The sequence below is a fragment of the Haliotis asinina genome, chromosome 6 (assembly GCF_037392515.1).
Source record: "Haliotis asinina isolate JCU_RB_2024 chromosome 6, JCU_Hal_asi_v2, whole genome shotgun sequence".
Lineage (NCBI taxonomy): Eukaryota > Metazoa > Mollusca > Gastropoda > Lepetellida > Haliotidae > Haliotis > Haliotis asinina.
The window spans coordinates 28375507-28395317 of NC_090285.1; the positions used below are offsets into that span (position 1 = coordinate 28375507).

The 19811-nt window shown below is 38.7% G+C and overlaps 1 protein-coding gene across 2 annotated transcripts in view; it reads right to left on the bottom strand.

Moving 5' to 3' along the window:
- Window positions 1–19811, bottom strand: part of LOC137288065 (protein O-mannosyl-transferase TMTC2-like) — a 214831-nt gene that overhangs the window by 51494 nt on the left and 143526 nt on the right. For both annotated transcript variants that reach the window (XM_067820442.1, XM_067820443.1), the window contains 2 exons: window positions 15229–15351; window positions 12164–12242 (listed from right to left, as the gene is read on the bottom strand). In XM_067820442.1, coding sequence (XP_067676543.1) covers window positions 12164–12242; window positions 15229–15351 — 202 coding nt within the window. The remainder of the gene's footprint in view (window positions 1–12163; window positions 12243–15228; window positions 15352–19811) is intronic.

Sequence of the window (19811 nt, forward strand, 5' to 3'; positions counted from 1 at the left end):
TGAAGTTCAGTGCTCCGTTGGTCAAAGCAACCTTATCTCTAAAGGTCAACCTTATCTCTAAGATTACAACCTTAGACTTTTACTTATATTAGCCTCCTGTTGCATGAAGCAAACCTTAACTACGGTTAACCTTAAAGGTCACATGCAACGTAAAACACAACTTTGCAGATTCTGATACCTTTTGGTATGCACTTACTGAAACAAATCATCAAAAATGCCAATTCAGCCTATAAGGTTGAAAAAAAAAATGCAATGAAATACAAGTCCCCGAAATCGGAGTTCAAACGATTCACTAAATTTCGCTCAGAGCTGGGGAAAAAAGTGGTTCCAACAGCTGTGCTGCGCAGGCACAGTGAATAGGTTTGCAGAGCTTGAAACAGTATGTGGTCGTGAGCAGTAGTCTAATCTTGGTTGTGCACACAAACAAACAAATAAATAAAATAAATTGATTTATGACTTATGCACCCGAGTCCTGTCTCTGCCAAATTATGTAATTACGTAGGTGTGACACTTGAACACATGACACGTTTTTATGTCTGTGGGTTGCAGACAAGTTACATCCATTTATCTTGGATGACTGCATCTGACAGAAACTGGTGCAAAGTCTTGTCAGTTTCGAGTCCTGCTTTGTACTTGAATGAGTGACAATTTCCAGCCACGCAGTAGTTCACCATCTCTACTGAGATGATTTTTGATATTTTAGAAGATAATGCACAGAGTCTTGGAAAGGTTGAGAAGGCTAGTGTAGCATGTAGTGCTAGGTCAAACATATCTGACATCAAGAAATCTTCAGGTCAGTGCTCTAAAGATTCAGATAGGAGTAGTGTGTCATCTACAAGAATGAAGATGGTAGTTACGCTGGCAGAGTTAAAGGCACGTTCCGAGTGTCTTCAGCAGAGACATGCCTTAGAGGAGAAAGAACACTGTCTTAAACAGAAGACAGAAGAGTTAGAGATGGATACAGAATTGGCAGTTGCTCATGCTCAGGTAGAAGCACAGCACTTGAGGATTTGGAGATTACAGACAGCTTGAGTAGAATGAATAGCAACAAACAGTTTAAGAGTGGTACATCTATTCCTCAATCAGTACAGTTTCCAACTAGTCAGACTTACGTACAGCATGTGCCTCAGACACAAGTGTTTCAGGATTATTATGTTTCACACAATACAGAAAATGCCACCATGAAGAATGGTCATTGAGAATCAGCGATTAGCTACGTTACCAGAGCAAAAAGTTCCTCTGTTCAGAGGAGATCTTTTGGAATATAAGACATTCATCATGGCATTTGAACATTGCATAGAAAGTAAGAGAGACAGTTTCAAAGATAGACTTTATTATTTGGAACAGTTTACAAGTGGAATGCCAGGTGAATTGGTGTGGAGTTGAAATCACATGGATCCTGAGCGAGGTTATACAAAAGCTAAACGGCTGCTTCAGATCAAGTTTGGAAAAAAGTTTAAAGTTGCTACAGCATTCACAGAGAAAGCTCTACAAAGGCCACATATTAAAGCTGAAGATAGTGATGAACTGAAAGGATATTCATTACATCTGCTTGAGTGCTACAACAGTATGGCAGAAGGAGCTGGAGCACCCCCAAAACATGAAAATTATCATTTCCAAGTTGCCTTACAAGATGCGGGACAGATGGCGTAGTCTTGTTTTTACCATTCAGGAGAAAAGGGACAAAAAGGTAACTTTCCAAGATTTAGTTACATTTGTTGAAGAACAGGCACAGATATTAGCAGATCCATTGTATGGCAACATTGAGGATGGGAAACAAGTGCCACCAAACGTGAACAGAGACAAGACAAGATGAAAGGTACCAGAGGCAGTAGCTTTGTGACTAATATTGAAACACCAGACAGAACAATAGATGATAAGATGAAATGCAGAGACTCTCAGGTGTCTAACAGACAGTGGACATCTCCAACAGTGTGTTCCTTTTGTGTGAAACAGCATGTTTTGAACTTGAGTAAGAAACTGAGAAATATGCCATATTCTGAAAAGCTTGACTCTCTCAAATCAAAATCTCTGTGCTTTGGATGTTTATGCCCAGGGCATTTGAGTAAACACTGTACTAACAGACTGAAATGCAATGTGTGTGGATGCATGCATGCAACTGTTTTACATTCTCAGTTTTATGACAAAGATAATAATGCATTCAAGGATAATGCTAGAGACACTAAAACAGATGTGAAGGTTGCTTGTAATAGCTGTGTAGGCATGTGTGAAAGAGTGACATATGGTTGTGGTAGTGGGACAAGTGGCACTTTACCTATTGTGCCTGTCAGGGTGATGTTGCAGAATAGTGATAGGTGTTATGAAACCTACGCATTTCTTGATTATGTAAGCTCTGCTTCATTTTGTACAGAAGGTCTGATGAGAAGTTTGGGTTATAGAGGGTAGGAAAAATTAGATTAAGCTGCAGACTATGAATCAGAAAAGGTCAGTTCAGTGTTATGCAGTGCCAGGGTTGGTAGTGACAGATTTGAAGGGTGACAATTGTGTGAAATTACCAAAACTGTACACTCAGAAAGAGATTCCGGTCACCAGAAATGACGCATTTGATTGGAAAGCTTTGGGTAAGTGGTCTTACTTAGAGGAAGTTACACTGTCACAGATTGATGCTTAAGCACAGTTGTTGATAGGAAGTAATGTACACTCAGACATGCTCTAGAACCATGGCAAGTCATCAACTCTCAGCAAGGCGGACCTTATGCTGTACGGACTCTGTTATGGTGGACTGTAAGTGGTGACTGAAGTGACATCGTCTGCCAAGGGTGTCAGTGAACAGAATTGATGTATTGGAGAATTTAGAGAAACAGCTAATCAGTCAGTACAACCAAGACTTCAGTGAAAGGCTTATAGATGACAAGCCAGAATTGTCTGAAAATGACAACCTATTTATGAACATTATGAACTCTGCTGAGCTTGTTGACATTATGAAACCCCTTTGCCATTTAAGTAATCATCTGGATCTTTACCCAGTAACAGAGCACAACCAGAATACAGGGCAAAGCAACTGAAGAAGTTTCCATGAAGGGAATCATTTCACAGGGAGCATTCATGAATGATTTGTTGAAGAAGGGCTATGCACAGAAGGTACTGGCAGATGACAGTCATTGTAAACAGAACACATGGTGTGTACCACACCACGGCATTTATCATCCACAAAAAACAGACAAGATTCGGGTGGTTTATGATTGTACTGCACGCTATCAGGGAACTTCGTTAAATGACCAGCTGCTAATGGGGCCGGATATGACTAATTCTTTGCTAAGGGTCCTGTTGAGGTTTTGTCAAGAACCTGTTGTGTTAATGGCCAATACCAAAGCAATGTTTTACCAGGTGAGGGTGCCGCCAAGTAGTCTCAGTGTCTTGTCTCAGACGGTGACATCACAAGGGATTTAGAAGAATATGAGATGAGTGCTAACAATGCTCTCAGATTAACAGGGAAAGACAACTCAGCATATTTTGACAAAGAATTAATTGATAGCATCAGAAGAAACTTTTTGTTGATGATTGCCTGATATCTGTTAAAACAGAAACAGATGCCATTAACTTTGTTGCAGACATAAGTGATGTTTGTTCGAGAGGTGGTTTTCATTTCACCAAGTGGGTGAGTAACAGTCGGTCAGCTCCGGAGACAGTACCTGATCAGGAAAGAGCAGTATAGTTCAAAGACATGGACTTAGACCAAGACACATTGCCAATAGAAGGAGCATTAGGACTTGGATGGTGCATTGAATCGGATCAGTTTGTGTTCAAGATTTTGATAAAAGACAAACCAGTAACCAGAAGGGGCATCCTTTCCATTACAACTTCAGTCTATGACCCAATGGGCTTTGTAGCTCCAGTTCTTTCACCAGCAAAGCAATTATTGCAGGACTTATGCAGGATAAAATGTGGTTGGGATGATGAATTCCAGACAAGTATCTTTCTTGCTGGAAGAAATAGATTGCGGAATTGCAGCAACTGGAGCACACTTCATTTGACAGATGCATGAAGCCAAAGAATTTTGGAAAGGTTGTTCACCATTTCTGTGATGTGAGTGAAAGTGGCTATGGAGTAGTGACCTTTAGAGACTTGTTAGTGAAACAAGAGACATTCATTGTATATTTGTATTGAGCAAGTCCAGAGTAGCCCCTTTGAAGCAAATGACCATCCCACGGATGGAGTTAACTGCAGCTACAGTGGCAGTTCTCGTTGACAGTCTGCTCAAACGAGAGCTGGAAATTGCTATTGATGACAGTTATTACTGGACAGACAGCATGTCTGTAATAAGATATATTCAGAATGTCAACTCAAGATTTCACACTTTTGTAGCAAAAAGACTTTCAGTTATCCATGACGGCTCATCTCCACAGCAGTGGTACTATATTGAATCAAAGCTAAACCCAGCTGACGATGCTTAACAGGGACTCTCAGTGAAAGATTTCATGAAGAGTGACCGATGGAAAAGTGGTCCTGATTTCTTGAGGCATCAACAAGATGAGTGGCCAATAGTCGTTGTGATAAGTGAGATTCCAAGCAACGATTCAGAAGTGAAATGGAAATCTGTAAATACAGTAAAAATCAGAGATGTTAGAGACACAGTTATGAAACTGCTTTGTCATTTCTCACAGTGGTACAGACTGAAATGTGCAGTGGCTTGGATTTTGCAAGTGAAAAGACACTTAAGGGACAAAGTGAAGGGAAACAAGGTAGATTTACAACAGAAGGGTGCAGACTTTGAATTAACATTGCAGGATATGGTTGATGCAGAGACTTCAGTTATACAGTTTGTACAGAGACTTGCATTTGTGCAAGAAATTGACACCATTTTGAAGTCTAAGGTTGAACTTGGCAAGTCAAGTAAACTATACAAGCTTGATCCCATTGTAGAAGATAACCCGTTGAGGGTTGGTGGACGGCTTAACAGAGCATGTATGTCTGAACATACAAAGCATCCAGTGATACTGCCTAAAGACAGCAATATTTCAGAGATGATAGTATTCATGAAACTTCAGGACATGCTGGCAGAAATCATGTTCTCTACAAGTTAGTACTGGATTCTTGGAGCTACCTCTTCAATCAAGGAAGTAATTCACAGATGTGTTATGTGTAGGCGACATCATGCTAGTGTTCTAGAACAAAAGATGGCTGACCTCCCCAGAGGTCATGTTACCCACAATGATCCTCCATTTACATTTGTAGGAGCGGATTATTTTGGTCCCTTTGAAGTTAAGCGTGGACGTGCCCTAGTCAAAAGGTATGGAGTAGTTTTCACCTTGTTTGACCACACGTGCAGTTCATATTGAGGTTGCGCACTCACTTGATACCAGTCCATGTGTAAACACCTTGAGAAGATTTGTGGCGAGAAGGGGTCAGATTCAACAAATCAGGTCAGATAATGGTACCAATCTGAAAGGCACAGAGAGAGAACTTCGGGATGGCAATCAGGCAATGGAATCAATCTACCATTAAGAGAAGTATGATACAGAGAAATGTGGAATGGTGGTGTTTGGGAATGACAGATACATAGTGTCCGGAAGATACTTTTTCCAGTTCTCAAGAACAGCCTGTAGATGATGAGAGATTACACACAGTGTTGTGTGAAGTAGAAGCCATAGTTAACAGTCGGCCAATTTCAAGAGTTTCGGATGATCCAAGTGATTTAGAAGCCTTGAGTGTTTTGGAGCAATTCACATTCTCAGAGCTATTAATGCAGTTATAAAGCTATGTTCAGTTTAAAGGTATCTGGTTGAAGGTATCAGTTTATTTAAAACTGAATATGTTCCACATATTTTGATGCAGTGTATATTATTGCAATTGTTAATTGTAACAATTAAGGGCCTGGAATGTTGCGGTCAAATGCCCCATTTATAGTTACACTGAGATCATGTGATCTGTGGTAAGTCACATGACTGTAAAAAGAGAGGTAACCTGGGGTGCTATGCAGTTTTGGGAGGCTGATGCAAGTGACAGCGTCAGCCAGAATTCGGTGTTGCAATACGGTTTTTCAACCGGCAACAACAGGGACACAGTGTACACAGAATTGAGAACAGAATAAAGGTTTGCTGTGTTGAAACCGTAGAAGTTATTTGAGGCTATAACAACTTCTTCTAGTGTACATGATTTTGTTTGACAACAGCATATCAATCCATACTGGAACAACACATCAAGTACAATAAAAGGAGTTGTTTTCCACAAAGAATCTTACTTTCTTGCGACTCGCCATAATTCTTAAATGCCCATCAAACAGATCATCTTTCTTTACACAACATGAGCCCTCAGTGTATCAGCAAATGAACCAGCCAGTCAGAAGCCGTTGTTACACTTGAACACACATCCACCTGCTAGGTTTGGCCTCCTGAGGGCTTCATTTCCAGGGAAGTAAGCCTAAGTACAAAATATTGCACTTTTGAATCGCAATTGTACGCTTATAATTTTGTTTATTTGTTTTTTTACAAGCAGCAATGTATATTATATGTCATGAATAAATGATTATTGTGTTTTAATTATGTCTGATTTTTTGGTTGCATGTGACCTTTAAGTTAAGGTTGAGAAGTAAGGTTGGTTCAACCCAAAACTGGTGCATAACCTCTTAGCAATAGTCCTCTCCTGCCCTTTACTGATTACAAATGCATAAAAGTCCAGGCTTACAGAATCAACTTAACATACTACATAATTATACTGAATATTCAAATCTAACAGTAAATTTAGACAAGACAAATATTGTTGTTTTCAGAAGGGGAGGGTGCTTAGAAAAAAAATGAAAAGTGGTTTTTAAATGGCCAGCCAATGATGGCATTAAATACATATAAATATTTGAGAGTTGTATTTTCATCATTATTGAAGATGAGCAATTGCATCAGTGATTTAGCACTGAAGTTCAAGCAGGCTTTGATTTCAGTGATAAGTAATTCAAATGGAATTGGAATAATAGACCCCAGTGTGTATTTTATGATATTTGATGTGCTGATATAGCATATATTAGTGTATGGGGCTGAAATCTGTGGAATGCATACATTTTCTGAAATAGAAAAGGTTCATATAACAGTTTGCAAACATTTCCTGAATGTTAGCCCTCAGACACCTACTACTATTGTACATGGTGAGTGTGGAAGAGATCCTATCTTGATAAATGCACGGTGTAAAACTGTGAAATACTGGCTAAAGGTTATTCATATGCATGATGATGAACCTCTTTGAAAGTACAAAATGCAAATGTATTACACTAACTGTGGATACAAGACATTCTTTTCTCACATGGATTTGGTTACAACTGGATGTCTCAAGACAGTTGGCAATGCAGTTTCAAATATAAATAGATTTAAGACCGTAGCAATCTATATGTTTTTCAATCATGGAATTGTAAATTGAATACCAGTTCATGATACCATATTTACCGAGTGTTTAAAAGTCTGTTACCTCCAGAAAAATATTCATAATGTATCTTGGATAAAAACTTTCAAAATATTTTCATAAAACAGAGATGAACATCATTAAGGCTAAAGTATAATGAGGGTAGATGGTTAAATGTTGAGGTTGCTGAAAATAATTATCCATTGTGTAATCTAGGTGTAGAAGATGAATATCTTAGCATTTTTTATGTACTGAATATAACTCACTCAGATTAAAATACTTGCCATATGTATATCAGAAACAACCAAACTACTATAAATCTAAGTTCGTTATCAACAAATTATGAAACACTTTTGAGAAATTTATGTAAATGCATCTTTCATGCCTATAAAATCAGAGCAATCAAACTCAAAATTTTCTTTAAATCACACATTTGTCCATTTTAAATGTGTGCAAACGTGAAGTGTATATTGCAATATCATATTTATACTGATGAAAATCTATTTGTACAAATAACACATGTATTATTAATCTGTATGCCCCTTAAAATGTACCTATATTTGTAAACAAATGTATGAATGTTGTATATGGGTCTGTGGCCTACAGGCTGAACGAGAGTCATAAGAAGATGACATATGCCCCAGGCGCCCACATATTTGAAAGGACAAATCTTCTGAAAGTTACTTGGTGTTTTTTTTAGACTAAGTTTGAATCATTTCCAAGGAAATCATGAAAAATATAAATGCCATGATCTGTCTCATATATCTGCCAAGATCTTTTGAAAGATATGAAATGGTTTTCAAGTTGTGCTCTGGAAACGAAGCCCATCCCTCCATTTTGAGACTAAGTCCCAAATGTGTCCATGGAAACGAGAAAATAATAAATCACAAAAAGCTGTAAATACCAAAAGGCACATCTTTGGGGTCTGCCACACATATCTGCCAAGTTTTACTGAAAGACATAACAAAGTTTTTGAGTTTTGCTCCGGAAACGAAACACACCTCTCACTTTTGAGACCACGTCCGAAACGTTTCCATGGAAACCGAGAAAATAGTAAATAAAAAAAAAAAATGTATGTAGCAAAAGGCACCACTTTGGGGTCTGCCACACATATCTACCAAGTGTTGCGGAAAAATATTCCATGGTTTTTGAGTTCTGCTCTGGAAACGAAGCCCACGCCACCATTAGACTAACACCAGATGTTCCATGGAAAAACAAAAAAAATAAGAATGCAAAAAATCTGTAAATAGCAAAAGGCACAACCTTAGCTTGAGATTATTATATGTATCAAGTTTGGTCTAAAAATATTGAACGGTTTCTGAGTTATGCTCCGGAAACAAAATGATAATGGACGGACAGACGGGGGGATAACAATGGCCTTTGAACCCTACGCCGCATACTTGACAGGCGTAACTGAAGTAACCCTTCCTCATACATTGAGCATGCATGTGACAATATTTAGTCATCCAGCACTTTCCAAAGCTCATGGGCTTGCCCAGAAATATCCCTTACAGTAATAAGTACCCTAGGTCCACATGTTGTATACCATATGCGAATTCAAACGTCTAATAGGTTGTATACCATATGCATGTAAATATATTTTAGTCTAATTGTTTCGCGATAAGCATGGTTGTGGAGTACAACAAAGATCTGCTCCTGATCTTGCTGTACTGAGGAAGGGGTGTAATATTGAGAGAGGGTGGGTTTGCCGCCGAAGGGTTCAAGCTGTTTGCCGATGAGGACATAGTATTGTTGCAAGGCGTCGTTGACTACCTTGAACATTCAAATAGTGTGGTTTTTGCATCGGAGTTGCTTGTTTATGAAATCGAATCTCTGCATGCATTTTTTGCATACTCGGCTTGTGCAGCCTGAAATCTCTCCTTGGCCAATTCGTGACGTTTCTGTTCTGCTTTGATTTTGGCTGCTTTGTTCAATCGTAATTGGGAAAACAGGTAATTGCTCCCCGAAAATGTCATGGTATTAACTAATGCCCTGCTGATCATCAATGTGATCATGGCCATGGATGATCTATCATATCGTGTCACCTTTACTTTAATATGATTTCCAGAATGATGCTTTGCTTGAAGAGCTTCTATCAAGTTAAAATCGAGCTTTGTGGTGACCCCCATGGCGTCAATGGGGGGAGCGGTTCCGGTGCTGTACGGCTCCATCATCTCGTCTGTCCCCAATCAGACATTGGTTTAAATAGACATTGCCTCACTGTGATGATCGCCATGGTGCTAAGAACACACCCTACCGGTGATACAACTTGCAGATGAGGGTGTCCAAGGCGTGTCCGAACGGATCCGCGTTGAGATCCTCGCACAGTTACAGTCAACGTTCCAGAGGAATATGAAGGAAGGAGGTAACACTGCACAGACGTTTTAAAATCAGGCTGCAGGTTCCCCAAATGCACCTGAGCCTTTCTTTCCAGGTGGTTTTGAGGAGAGTTTTGACTTCAGATCTGATTTCTGATGAGGTGAAGGTTGGTGTTCTTGACTCTGTCCCAGTTTGGGTGTCAATTTGTTGATCGGAAATGATCTTATGGGGGCCAAATTTGGTGCTGAGCCACTTGTCACTGTTTCTCTGAAGAGTTCAGTTAGAATAGACAAGAGTCGTCAGAAGATGACATATCCCACCGGCCTGCACATATTTGAAAGGACAAATCATCTGAAGGTTACTTGATGTTTTCTTAAACTAAGTTTGAATCGTTTCCAGGGAAATCATGAAAAATACAAATACCATATATCTGTAAACAGGCAATACTTCAAGATCTGCCTCATATATCTGCCAAGATCTGTTGAAAGATATCAAATGGAGGATGAATTTCTGGGTGTTTCACCTTCTCATGCAATGTCAAAAGCCATGTCTTCCAAGACTTTTTTGCTGAATAATTCAATTTATGATGTGTCAAACACTTTCGTGGATCACTCGTTTTGTGAGGTAGAGTCTGATGACTTATCTTCAAAGAGTAGTAACTCTTCAGGTCTTCTTGATAAGTCTGACAGTTTGTCAGTGGTGATCACATACTTTCCAGACAGCATTTTATTAGTACAAAGGGTGAGGATGTTGAAGTGCAGAAGTTGGCTAGCAACATTGTTAGAGACACAGGCTATGTTGTCTTGATGCCTGGTCATCGTAAACAATAGAAGTTGTGTCATGATTAAGAAATATCATGATAGGTTAAAAACCAAACAGGCTAATTGCATTGCCACAGTCTACCTAGTTACTGATTGTACTTAGGACAAAAGTGAAAAAACTGACAAAATGATGATGGTGTTAGCAATGCGAAGTTTGATGATCTTAGTGATAATGTTTCACCAAAGTTAAGAAATTCTGATGTGTTAGCTCATCTTGATGAAAGCTCACATTTATCCCCAGAGCTGAAAGTTAGAATGTCAGATTTGATTCTTGAGTTCTCTCACTTATTTCCTCATGTGCCTGGTAGAACTAATGCAGTTAGTCATGATATAGATGTTGGTGATGCTGTGCCTGTAAGACAACACCCATATCGAATGAATCCTGTGTAACATGAAATTCTGCGAATGCTGCACAATGACATTATTAAACCCAGTGACAGTCTGTGGAGTTCACCATGTGTTCTTGTGCCGAAGAGTGTTGGAGGTGTTTGGCGCTGCTGTGCTGACATGACAAAGCTGTCAATGCACTTGAATTTTATGGCATGGCAAGGTACAACCTGTTCATGCTTAAGTTGAAGCAATAGTACATTTTCTAGTACCTCAGTCTAACAGAGAACTCATGAAATTCTTGGGTATGGCAAGCTGTTATAGCAAAATTTGTAAAATAATTCTCAGATGTTGTATCACCATTTACCAACCTTTTGGGGTAAAAGGTAAAACTCCAGTGGGATAGCAGTCAAACTGCATTTGAAAGCCACTTTCATGAATTCTCCAGTACTGCAGACACCAAATTTTGAGAAAGCACTTGAGTTAAAAATTGATGCAAGTGAAGTGGGTGCAGGTGCTGTCCTGATTCAAGAGGATGATTTCAGGAATTGAACACCCAGTTTGTTATTTTTTTTCAAGAAGTTTGACAAGGATCAAAGAAATCATTCTAAAACTGAGAAAGAGAGATTAGGTTTTTTGTTAGCTTCACAGCATGCTTTGCAAACTGAAATTGTTAATGATTACAATCCCTGACTTTTCTCCATAAAATAAAGAACAAGAATCAAAGACTTATGAGGTGGAGTTTGACCTTGCAAGGGTTCAATCTTTTGATTAGACACATAAAGGGCAAAGACAATGTTCTTGCTGATGCACTTTAAAGGTTGCGAGTGTATTATGATTTAATGATGCTATATGTTTGTTTCTGCAAGATGTTTCTCATGTTATTCATATTATTGCATGTCATCTTATTATTGTTAGTTATCTTGGTACGATTCTAACAGACAGTTTCTGTGAAACTTTCTTTTCCTCAAGGGAAACCTAACGTAACTGGCTGCTAGGATTGATGACTTACTATTGATATGGCTGAACAGGACAGTTTAACCAATTATAATCAAAATAGAAGCTGAACTGAAGATATGCAATAATTTCAAACTTCAAATTATCATGCCAGGATTATACGTAAAAAAACCCAACTTTCCCCCCAAAATAATGTAATCTATTTACTAAATTAAACTGTTACAATGCATGTCAAGCACAAAAAGTACAATATGCACACAATGCTAGTTTTCCAGCTGTAACAGCTAGAACAAACACTGTACACGCCAGACAATGGGTGGGGTGACCTGGAATGTGTTGTTGTGGTAAGAGAAAGTCAGGGATTGGGATGAGCTTCTAGTGGAGGTACATACCCATCATGTTGTAAAGAGACTGGGGTGCATAGTGGGAAGGCCGACGCGTCAGAGCTTCCTCATAAACTGACAGTGCCACCTGCAAAACAGAACAAGAGTCATCAGAAGATGACATATCCCACCGGCCCACACATATTTGAAAAGACAAATCATCTGACAGTTACTTAATGTCTTTTTAGACTAAGTTTGAATTGTTTCCATGGAATTCATGCAAAATATAAATGCCATATATCTGTAAACAGCAAAAGGCACCACTTCAGGATCTGTCTCATATATCTGCCAAGATCTGTTGAAAGATATGAAATGGTTTTCGAGTTGTGCTCCAGAAACGAAGTCCATCCAAGCTGTAGTAAAGATAGAACAAGTATATGTTATAGTGTCTACTTCAGGACAGCCATGTCCAAATATTTCTACAGACCAAAAACTATGTAGCCAGGCTATATGATATTTAGTTATTATTATTATTCTGCAATCTTGATCTTTATCACTACCGCAGATTACATTGTTTTGTCAGCTACCTTGTTCCTCTTTGTGACTTCCATTAATTACTGTATATGACATTTATGGCCTTTATTGGTCATCCCCCTTGGCTGTGTCTGTCATCACATCAGCTGTAGAAGGAAGTGCTATTAGCTTCTCTATCTGTCCATTGTTGAATCTTTGCCTGTCTATTGTTGTTAAAAACTATATATATGTATGCTCACATCTATACTGTACGTGAGAGATGAGAAGTGAGATGTGAGTGTGGAGACCGGCATTCCGACTGTCTTTGTGGGGACGACCGCGAGCAGGATTATGCCGCTCGCAGGAAAGGCCCTGGGGTTGAGCTGGAAGTCCACTCACCTCATTCATGTATACTCGTTTGTCATGTCTTGTGAAAGCAACTAAAGAAGTTTGAACTAAACTATGCCTTCATCTCACCAACGTATTCATCATTTGTCTTCATCAAAGTATTGCATGTATGTAATTCTCCAGTCATCCTATCCATGAGACGATCCGAAGTCGACGCACCAACCATATATGAACCCGTTGACATATATATGGCTGACAGCTTCTTTCATTCTAGAGCACAATGTTTGGATACAAGTTCTTCTGTTGTTTTTAAATAATTATTCAGAATTTTCTGCTGAAGATTTGAATAAAAAGGAAATCCCATCAAAATCTAGTTTTCTGTTTTGTCCTCTTTGCTGCTTGATATTTAATTTATGTTACATCTATTGGTGATGAATTTATATGTTGCCTGCCGACGTGCATATCATGGTCAGATTATCTGACAAATGTGTTGCAGAAAAAGGCTGAACTCTTCAGGAAGTATCTTCATGAAGTCTTCATGAAGTAGATGTCTCCTTTAATGTTCATGAACTCTTCATGAAGAAACTTCACGAATTCTTCATGAACTCTTCATGAAGTAGATGTCTCATCTAATGTTCATGAATTCTTCATGAAGTCTTCATGAAGAATTCATGATCTTTTCGACAGGGCGTTTATGCATTAATTAGGAACAATTACATGTACTGTTAGTTATTGTAAGTAAACATACCTCTGGATTATAGGATCTACATTTATTACATGTGATTTATCTTAGAATATGTCATGTGTATTAATTTATTTCAGAAAAATTTTGAAGAGATTTCAAACAACAGTGTAGTGACATCATGGCCAAGGGAGATAATTCAGGTCTCAATTAGTCATACCACTAGGAACAGCTATGACTTTGTGTTTAAAATTCTATTTTCATTTCTGTATGTACCTGTGGAACCACAGGTTTAGGCTACTCTAATCCAAAGGTAAGTTTACTAACAATTACATCAGAAGATGACATATCCCCCCGGCCCCCCATATTTCAAAGGACAAATCATCTGACAATTATGATATGAAGGAAGGATGACGCTATCGAGATGTAACACTGCACAGTCATTTTAAAATCAGGCTGCAGGTTCCCCAAATGCACCTAAGCCTTTCTTTCCAGGTAGTTTTGAGGAGAGTTTGACTTCAGATCTGATTTCTGATGAGGTGAAGGTTGGTGTTCTTGACTCTGTCCCAGTTTGGATGTCAATTTGTTGATCAGAAATGATCTTACGGGGGCCAAGTTTGGCACAGAGCCAATTGCCACTGTTTCTATGGAATGTTCAGTTAGAACAGACAAGAGTCATCAAAAGATGACACATCCTCCCGGCCCACAGATATTAGAAAGGACAAATCATCTGAAGGTTACTTGATGTTTTTTTAGACTAAGTTTGAATCGTTTCCATGGAAATCAGGAAAAATATAAATGCCATATATCTGTAAACAGCAAAAGGCACCACTTCAAGATTTGTCTCATACATCTGCCAAGATCTTTTGAAAGATATCAAATGGTTTTCAAGTTGTACTCCGGAAATGAGGCCAATCCCTCCCTTTTGAGACTAAGTCAGAAATGTTTCCATGGAAACTGGGAAAAATAAAAATGCTAAAACTTTGTAAATAGCAAAAGGCACCACTTTGTGGTCTGCCTTACATATCTGCAAAGTTTTGCTGCAGGGATTCGAGTTGTGCTCCAGAAATGAAGAAGATCCTCCCATTTTGAGATTAACTCAGAATCATTTCTGTGGAAACTGGGAAAATGATAAATGATACATAGCAAAAAGCACCACTCTGGGGTCAGCCTCACATATTTGCCAAGTTTTACTGACAGATACTAAGACGTTTTTGAGTTCTGCTGAAGAAATAAAACACACCTCTCACTTTTGAGACTAAGTCCAAAATGTTTCCATGGAAACCAAGAAAATAATACATCACAAAAACCTGTATACAGCAAAAGGCACCACTTTGGGTTCTGACTGATATATCTACCAAGTTTTACAGAAAAAATAATGACTGGTCTTTGAGTTCTGCTAAGGAAACAAAGCTAAGACCACCATTGGACTAATACCAAAATGTTCCATGGAAAAGCAAAAAAAAATAAAAATGCCAAAAATCTGTAAATAGCAAAACGCACAACCATAGGTTCAGATTATTATATCTATCAATTTTGGTTTTGAGCTATTGTCTGTTGTGGCACCAGACACTTAATATATTTGATGTACCTGATACTCTTCTTCCTCTGTATAAAGGCGACCAAGATTGTACAAGCAGGATATCTTTGTAGCTTCGTGTAGTCTAGGGTCCTTAAGGCCAGAAGTGTCCAGATCAGCACAGTGACGGTATATCTGAAAACAAAAAAGAATGTTAGCAAAGATCTGTGGTACATGATCTTGTCAGTACCACCAGTATTGAACCATGACGTAAACAGGATAAGAAAGTCTTCAGGTATAACCAAATATTTTGAGTACTTTTGAAACTACCTGCCTTGTTGGAAGTTTCTCTTGAGAGATTGGTAACCTGTGTTAAGTTTGAATGTACCACTGACAGAAAAATAACACTACGAGTTGTCAAATTACTGGTTATTTGCAACCCTTAATTCTTGTGCAGGCATGAGGCTGGAAAAGATCACTTCTTTCAAAATTTAATACCCACAGATGATCAATGAGAAGATGGGTTCCATAATTCCTGGGCCAATTTGTCCTTGCTTGATCATCTGAGTTACAGTCATCACCAGAGCGCTTTGTGGTATACCCTCATGTAATAAATACAGCATTCTTAAATTAAAAACCAATTTTTTCATAATTGTATTTGGTTGTTTCTTACTTGAAATAAGCTATTTTGGAGTTCTCATCATTATTAACAATAAAATCTTTGTTGTTTTCTAGCATATTTGATCAAACAACAAAAATCACCAGATATGTACTGACTTGGCATGATGACAAGGACATAAGCAACATAAGTTCTACATTAAAATATAATACTGTTGATCAGTGTTCTATACCAGCCACATAAAGAAACTGTGCGTTGTCGAAGTTTTATCCCACTTGATAAGTATGATAACAATATCAAAGGTACATATAAACTTTAATGGCGGGAGAATTTCAGCTGAAAAGTCAATCACAATTATGTCACGAGTCCACAATCATGACAGGGGTCAAACGATCATGTCACAAGCTCAATAACGGGTATGTTATCATGAAATGATAATTCATACCAAAATTCATTATTAATTGTAACCAGTAGAAGCAATATATTAGCATTCAAATATTAGGAAAATACAAGCAATATATTAGCATTCAAATATTAGAAAAATATGAATAAAGAATATTAGTTTCATCATGTATCAGTAATAGCTTAGACAAGACTCCTCTCAAAACTAGTAAAGCTTATCTCACAGACATTCTGTTGAAAAAGGTATAAGTTATGACCACACAATTTCATAGTTAAAATCCTAGCCTGAGGCAATCAGAACACCACTGTAAGACAAACCATTCACTAAGACAAGGGTTATGTCTAGACAGGTTAATAAACTGCTTTGATGAGGTAAACATGCCATCACCTACAGTAAAATAACAGTATGCAAACACCAGTTAAGGGTCATTAAAGATCCAGCCCAGAGTAAGCAATCAAGCATCCAGTAAATGTGCCAACAAGATTAATGCCACTTAAAATAGGATTAAAAGATTAAGTACTCCCCCTGTCTGGTCATTGAAGTTGTTCTGGTAGGACACACCTCATTTTGTTTATCCTGCATTTCATTGGCTATTGTAGGTTACACCCATTTTTGTATCAGTCAGCAAATCAGAATCTTTGTATTGTTTAAATTGTAGTTAAATAGTCTCCACCTCCATTTGTCCATCAGTAGGATTTCGACTCCATACACAGGTCAGCTCTAGCCCTCAGCCCAGAGGGTTGTACCGACTCTCTGTGGCCACCCTTCTTATTCAATCTCTTGTAAATAAAATTGTAATTAGCTTCTTGTGACTTCGGACTCTTTGCTGAGTTAATTCCCCCAAGCAAACCAGCGCGCCAATTAGATAAGGGAGCTCACCGGTACCCTCACTTGGACCCGAGATCAATATCATAACAGTTGGCGGAGAATCAACGATTTTCGGAACCTTGGAGCCCAGGAACTAACTACAACCAGCTACAAGAACATATGGAATAACAAGCAACTGCATCTACATCTGATCTCAGCACTGGATTAAGGACCACCAACTCCTGTAGAGCACCAAGCAAGGAAGAAAAAGTCGTCAAAAATTGTAAGTACAAGTTTACATTGTTGATTTCTTGTCTTTCTTCATTATACTACGGTACATACTATAAGGTGTCATGGCCAATATGGAGTTTGGTATGGAAAGTAACTTTGGAAGTGAAGTTCCTACTGTGTCCTTAGTTACGCCCCTTGCCAAGAGTGTAATTCAGGTAACACTTGGCACTGAAACAACAACTTGTTTAATAGATACAGGGGCATCCATTTGTTGCATTTCATTTGCTTTTCTAAACAAAGCTTTCAACAACCCTGTGCTTGGAAACTCATCCTTTCCACACATTCAGGGTGTTGGGGGTGAATTGCACAAAGTGTTGGGTTCAGTTGTGTTTGATTTTGTCATTGAAGATCAGGAATTTTCACAAGAATTCCATGTCCTGCCCTCATTACTACAGTCAGTCCTGCTGGGAGAAAACTTCCTCAATGACAACGATGTAGTCATAGATTATAGCTGCCATTCCCTCATAATAGGCAACAGCACTTCAGATAGGCAGTATATTAACTTCATTACCAATCAAGATCAAGAAATTAGTGGATTAGCAAAAACAATAGACCAAATTTATATCCCCCCTCAGAGTGAAATTCACTTCAAAGTAAGACTGCCTGAGGCAAAAGATAATTCCCTCGTTCTCATTGAACCAATTGCCTCCCTCACTGCTCATTCTGAAGTAGCAGGTGGTAGGACCCTCTCGAAAGCACACAAGAAAACTGCTACATTTAGGCTAATGAATCCTTCCCAAGAAGAAAAAGTTTTAGACAAAGGCACAGTTGTAGGGAAATTTAGTTACATTGACAGACACTCTATCTTTGAAATTGACGGTGACCAGCCATTTGTAAGTATAGTTAGTGCTGACAATAAGAAGACTGACAATGACTCTAGGGATTATGTCAAAGTTGCTCAAGATTTAAGGTTTGATCTGACCAAGACACAACTGACGCCTGACCAGCAACAAAGACTACTCAGGTTTTTAGGACAAAATAGAGACATGTTTTCCACAAGCCTTGCAGATTTAGGCAAGACTGACATGCATGAGCATGTCATTGACACGGGCAACCATCCCCCTGTTAAGTGTAGGCCTTACAGGCAATCGCCCCATCTCCAGAGAGTCACTGAAGAACTGGTAGAAGATTTTCTCAAATATGATTTAATTGAGGAATCCACTTCAATGTATTCAGCCCCCATCATCTTAGTTAAAAAGCGTGACGGCTCATACAGATTTGTTTGTGACTACAGAAAGTTGAATTCTGACACCTTACCAATGTCATGGCCACTCCCTGTTTTTGATGATGTTGTTGACCACATCGGCAATGGCCAAGCTACAATTTTCTCCACTTTAGATCTTGCCAATGGCTTTTTCTAAGTGCCATTACACGAAGATTCTAAGCATAAAACTGCTTTTGTCACCCATCAAGGCCTCTATCAATTCAAACGTTTGCCACAGGGTTTGTCTAATTCTCCACTTTGTTTTCAGCAACTCATGAGCAAAGTGCTTAGGAAATTGCTTTTTAAAGTTGCACTGATTTACATTGATGATTTGATAATTTACAGCAAAAACTTTGAGGAACATCTCCAACATTTGGAGCAAGTCTTCTACTATCTCAAACAGGCAAATTTAACACTGAAGCCATCAAAATGCAATTTTGCAACAGACAAGGTTTCATTTCTCAGTCATGTCTTATCATGTGGAAGTGTCGAAGTGGATGACAAAAAGGTCGAAGCAATTAAGTCCTTCCCAGTACCCAAATCACAAAAACAGGTTCGTTCATTTTTAGGCCTCACAAACTTTTACAGAAAGTATGTGAAAGATTATGCTAAAATAGCATTGCCACTGAATGCATTGTTAAAGAAGCATTCAGAGGCAGAAACTGGGAAGAAACCAAAATTCCAGTGGTCTCTCGAGTGTGATCAGGCATTTAACACACTCAAACATGCTATGTGTAACACACCTGTTCTAGCTTATCCAGACTTTGACAAAGAATTTTTCCTCGCAACCGATGCCAGTGATATGAGCATAGGGTTTGTATTAAGTCAAAAAGATGAAAAGAATAATGAGCATCCAATAGCTTTTGTCGGAAGAGCTCTTCATGGCAGCAAGAAGACCTGGAGCATTACGGAAAAAGAAGGCCTAGCTCTGGTTGAAGCCATCCATTCATTTCGTCCATACCTTACAAATTCCAAATTCACTGTCTACACAGACCACATCGCTTTGAAATGGCTCAAATCCATCAAGGATGCCACAGGTAGGTTAGGTCGATGGTCGCTAGAACTATCTACCTATACTTTCGATATTGCTCATCGCAGCGGCAAAGCTAACGCAAATGCCGATGCACTTTCACGCAGGGAATATGAGCACAATATTAACTGCCAGAATCAAACAGAAGAAGATGCCGAGAAAACAGTCTTTACAGCAACTTCACTTGGGCAAAGAAGCAATACTACAACGTCGCCAAGCCCACATTTATCCTCACAGGTCACCCAATCCACTCAGACTGAAAATGATAGCATAGTAAGTATTAATCACGTGGATTCTGAAT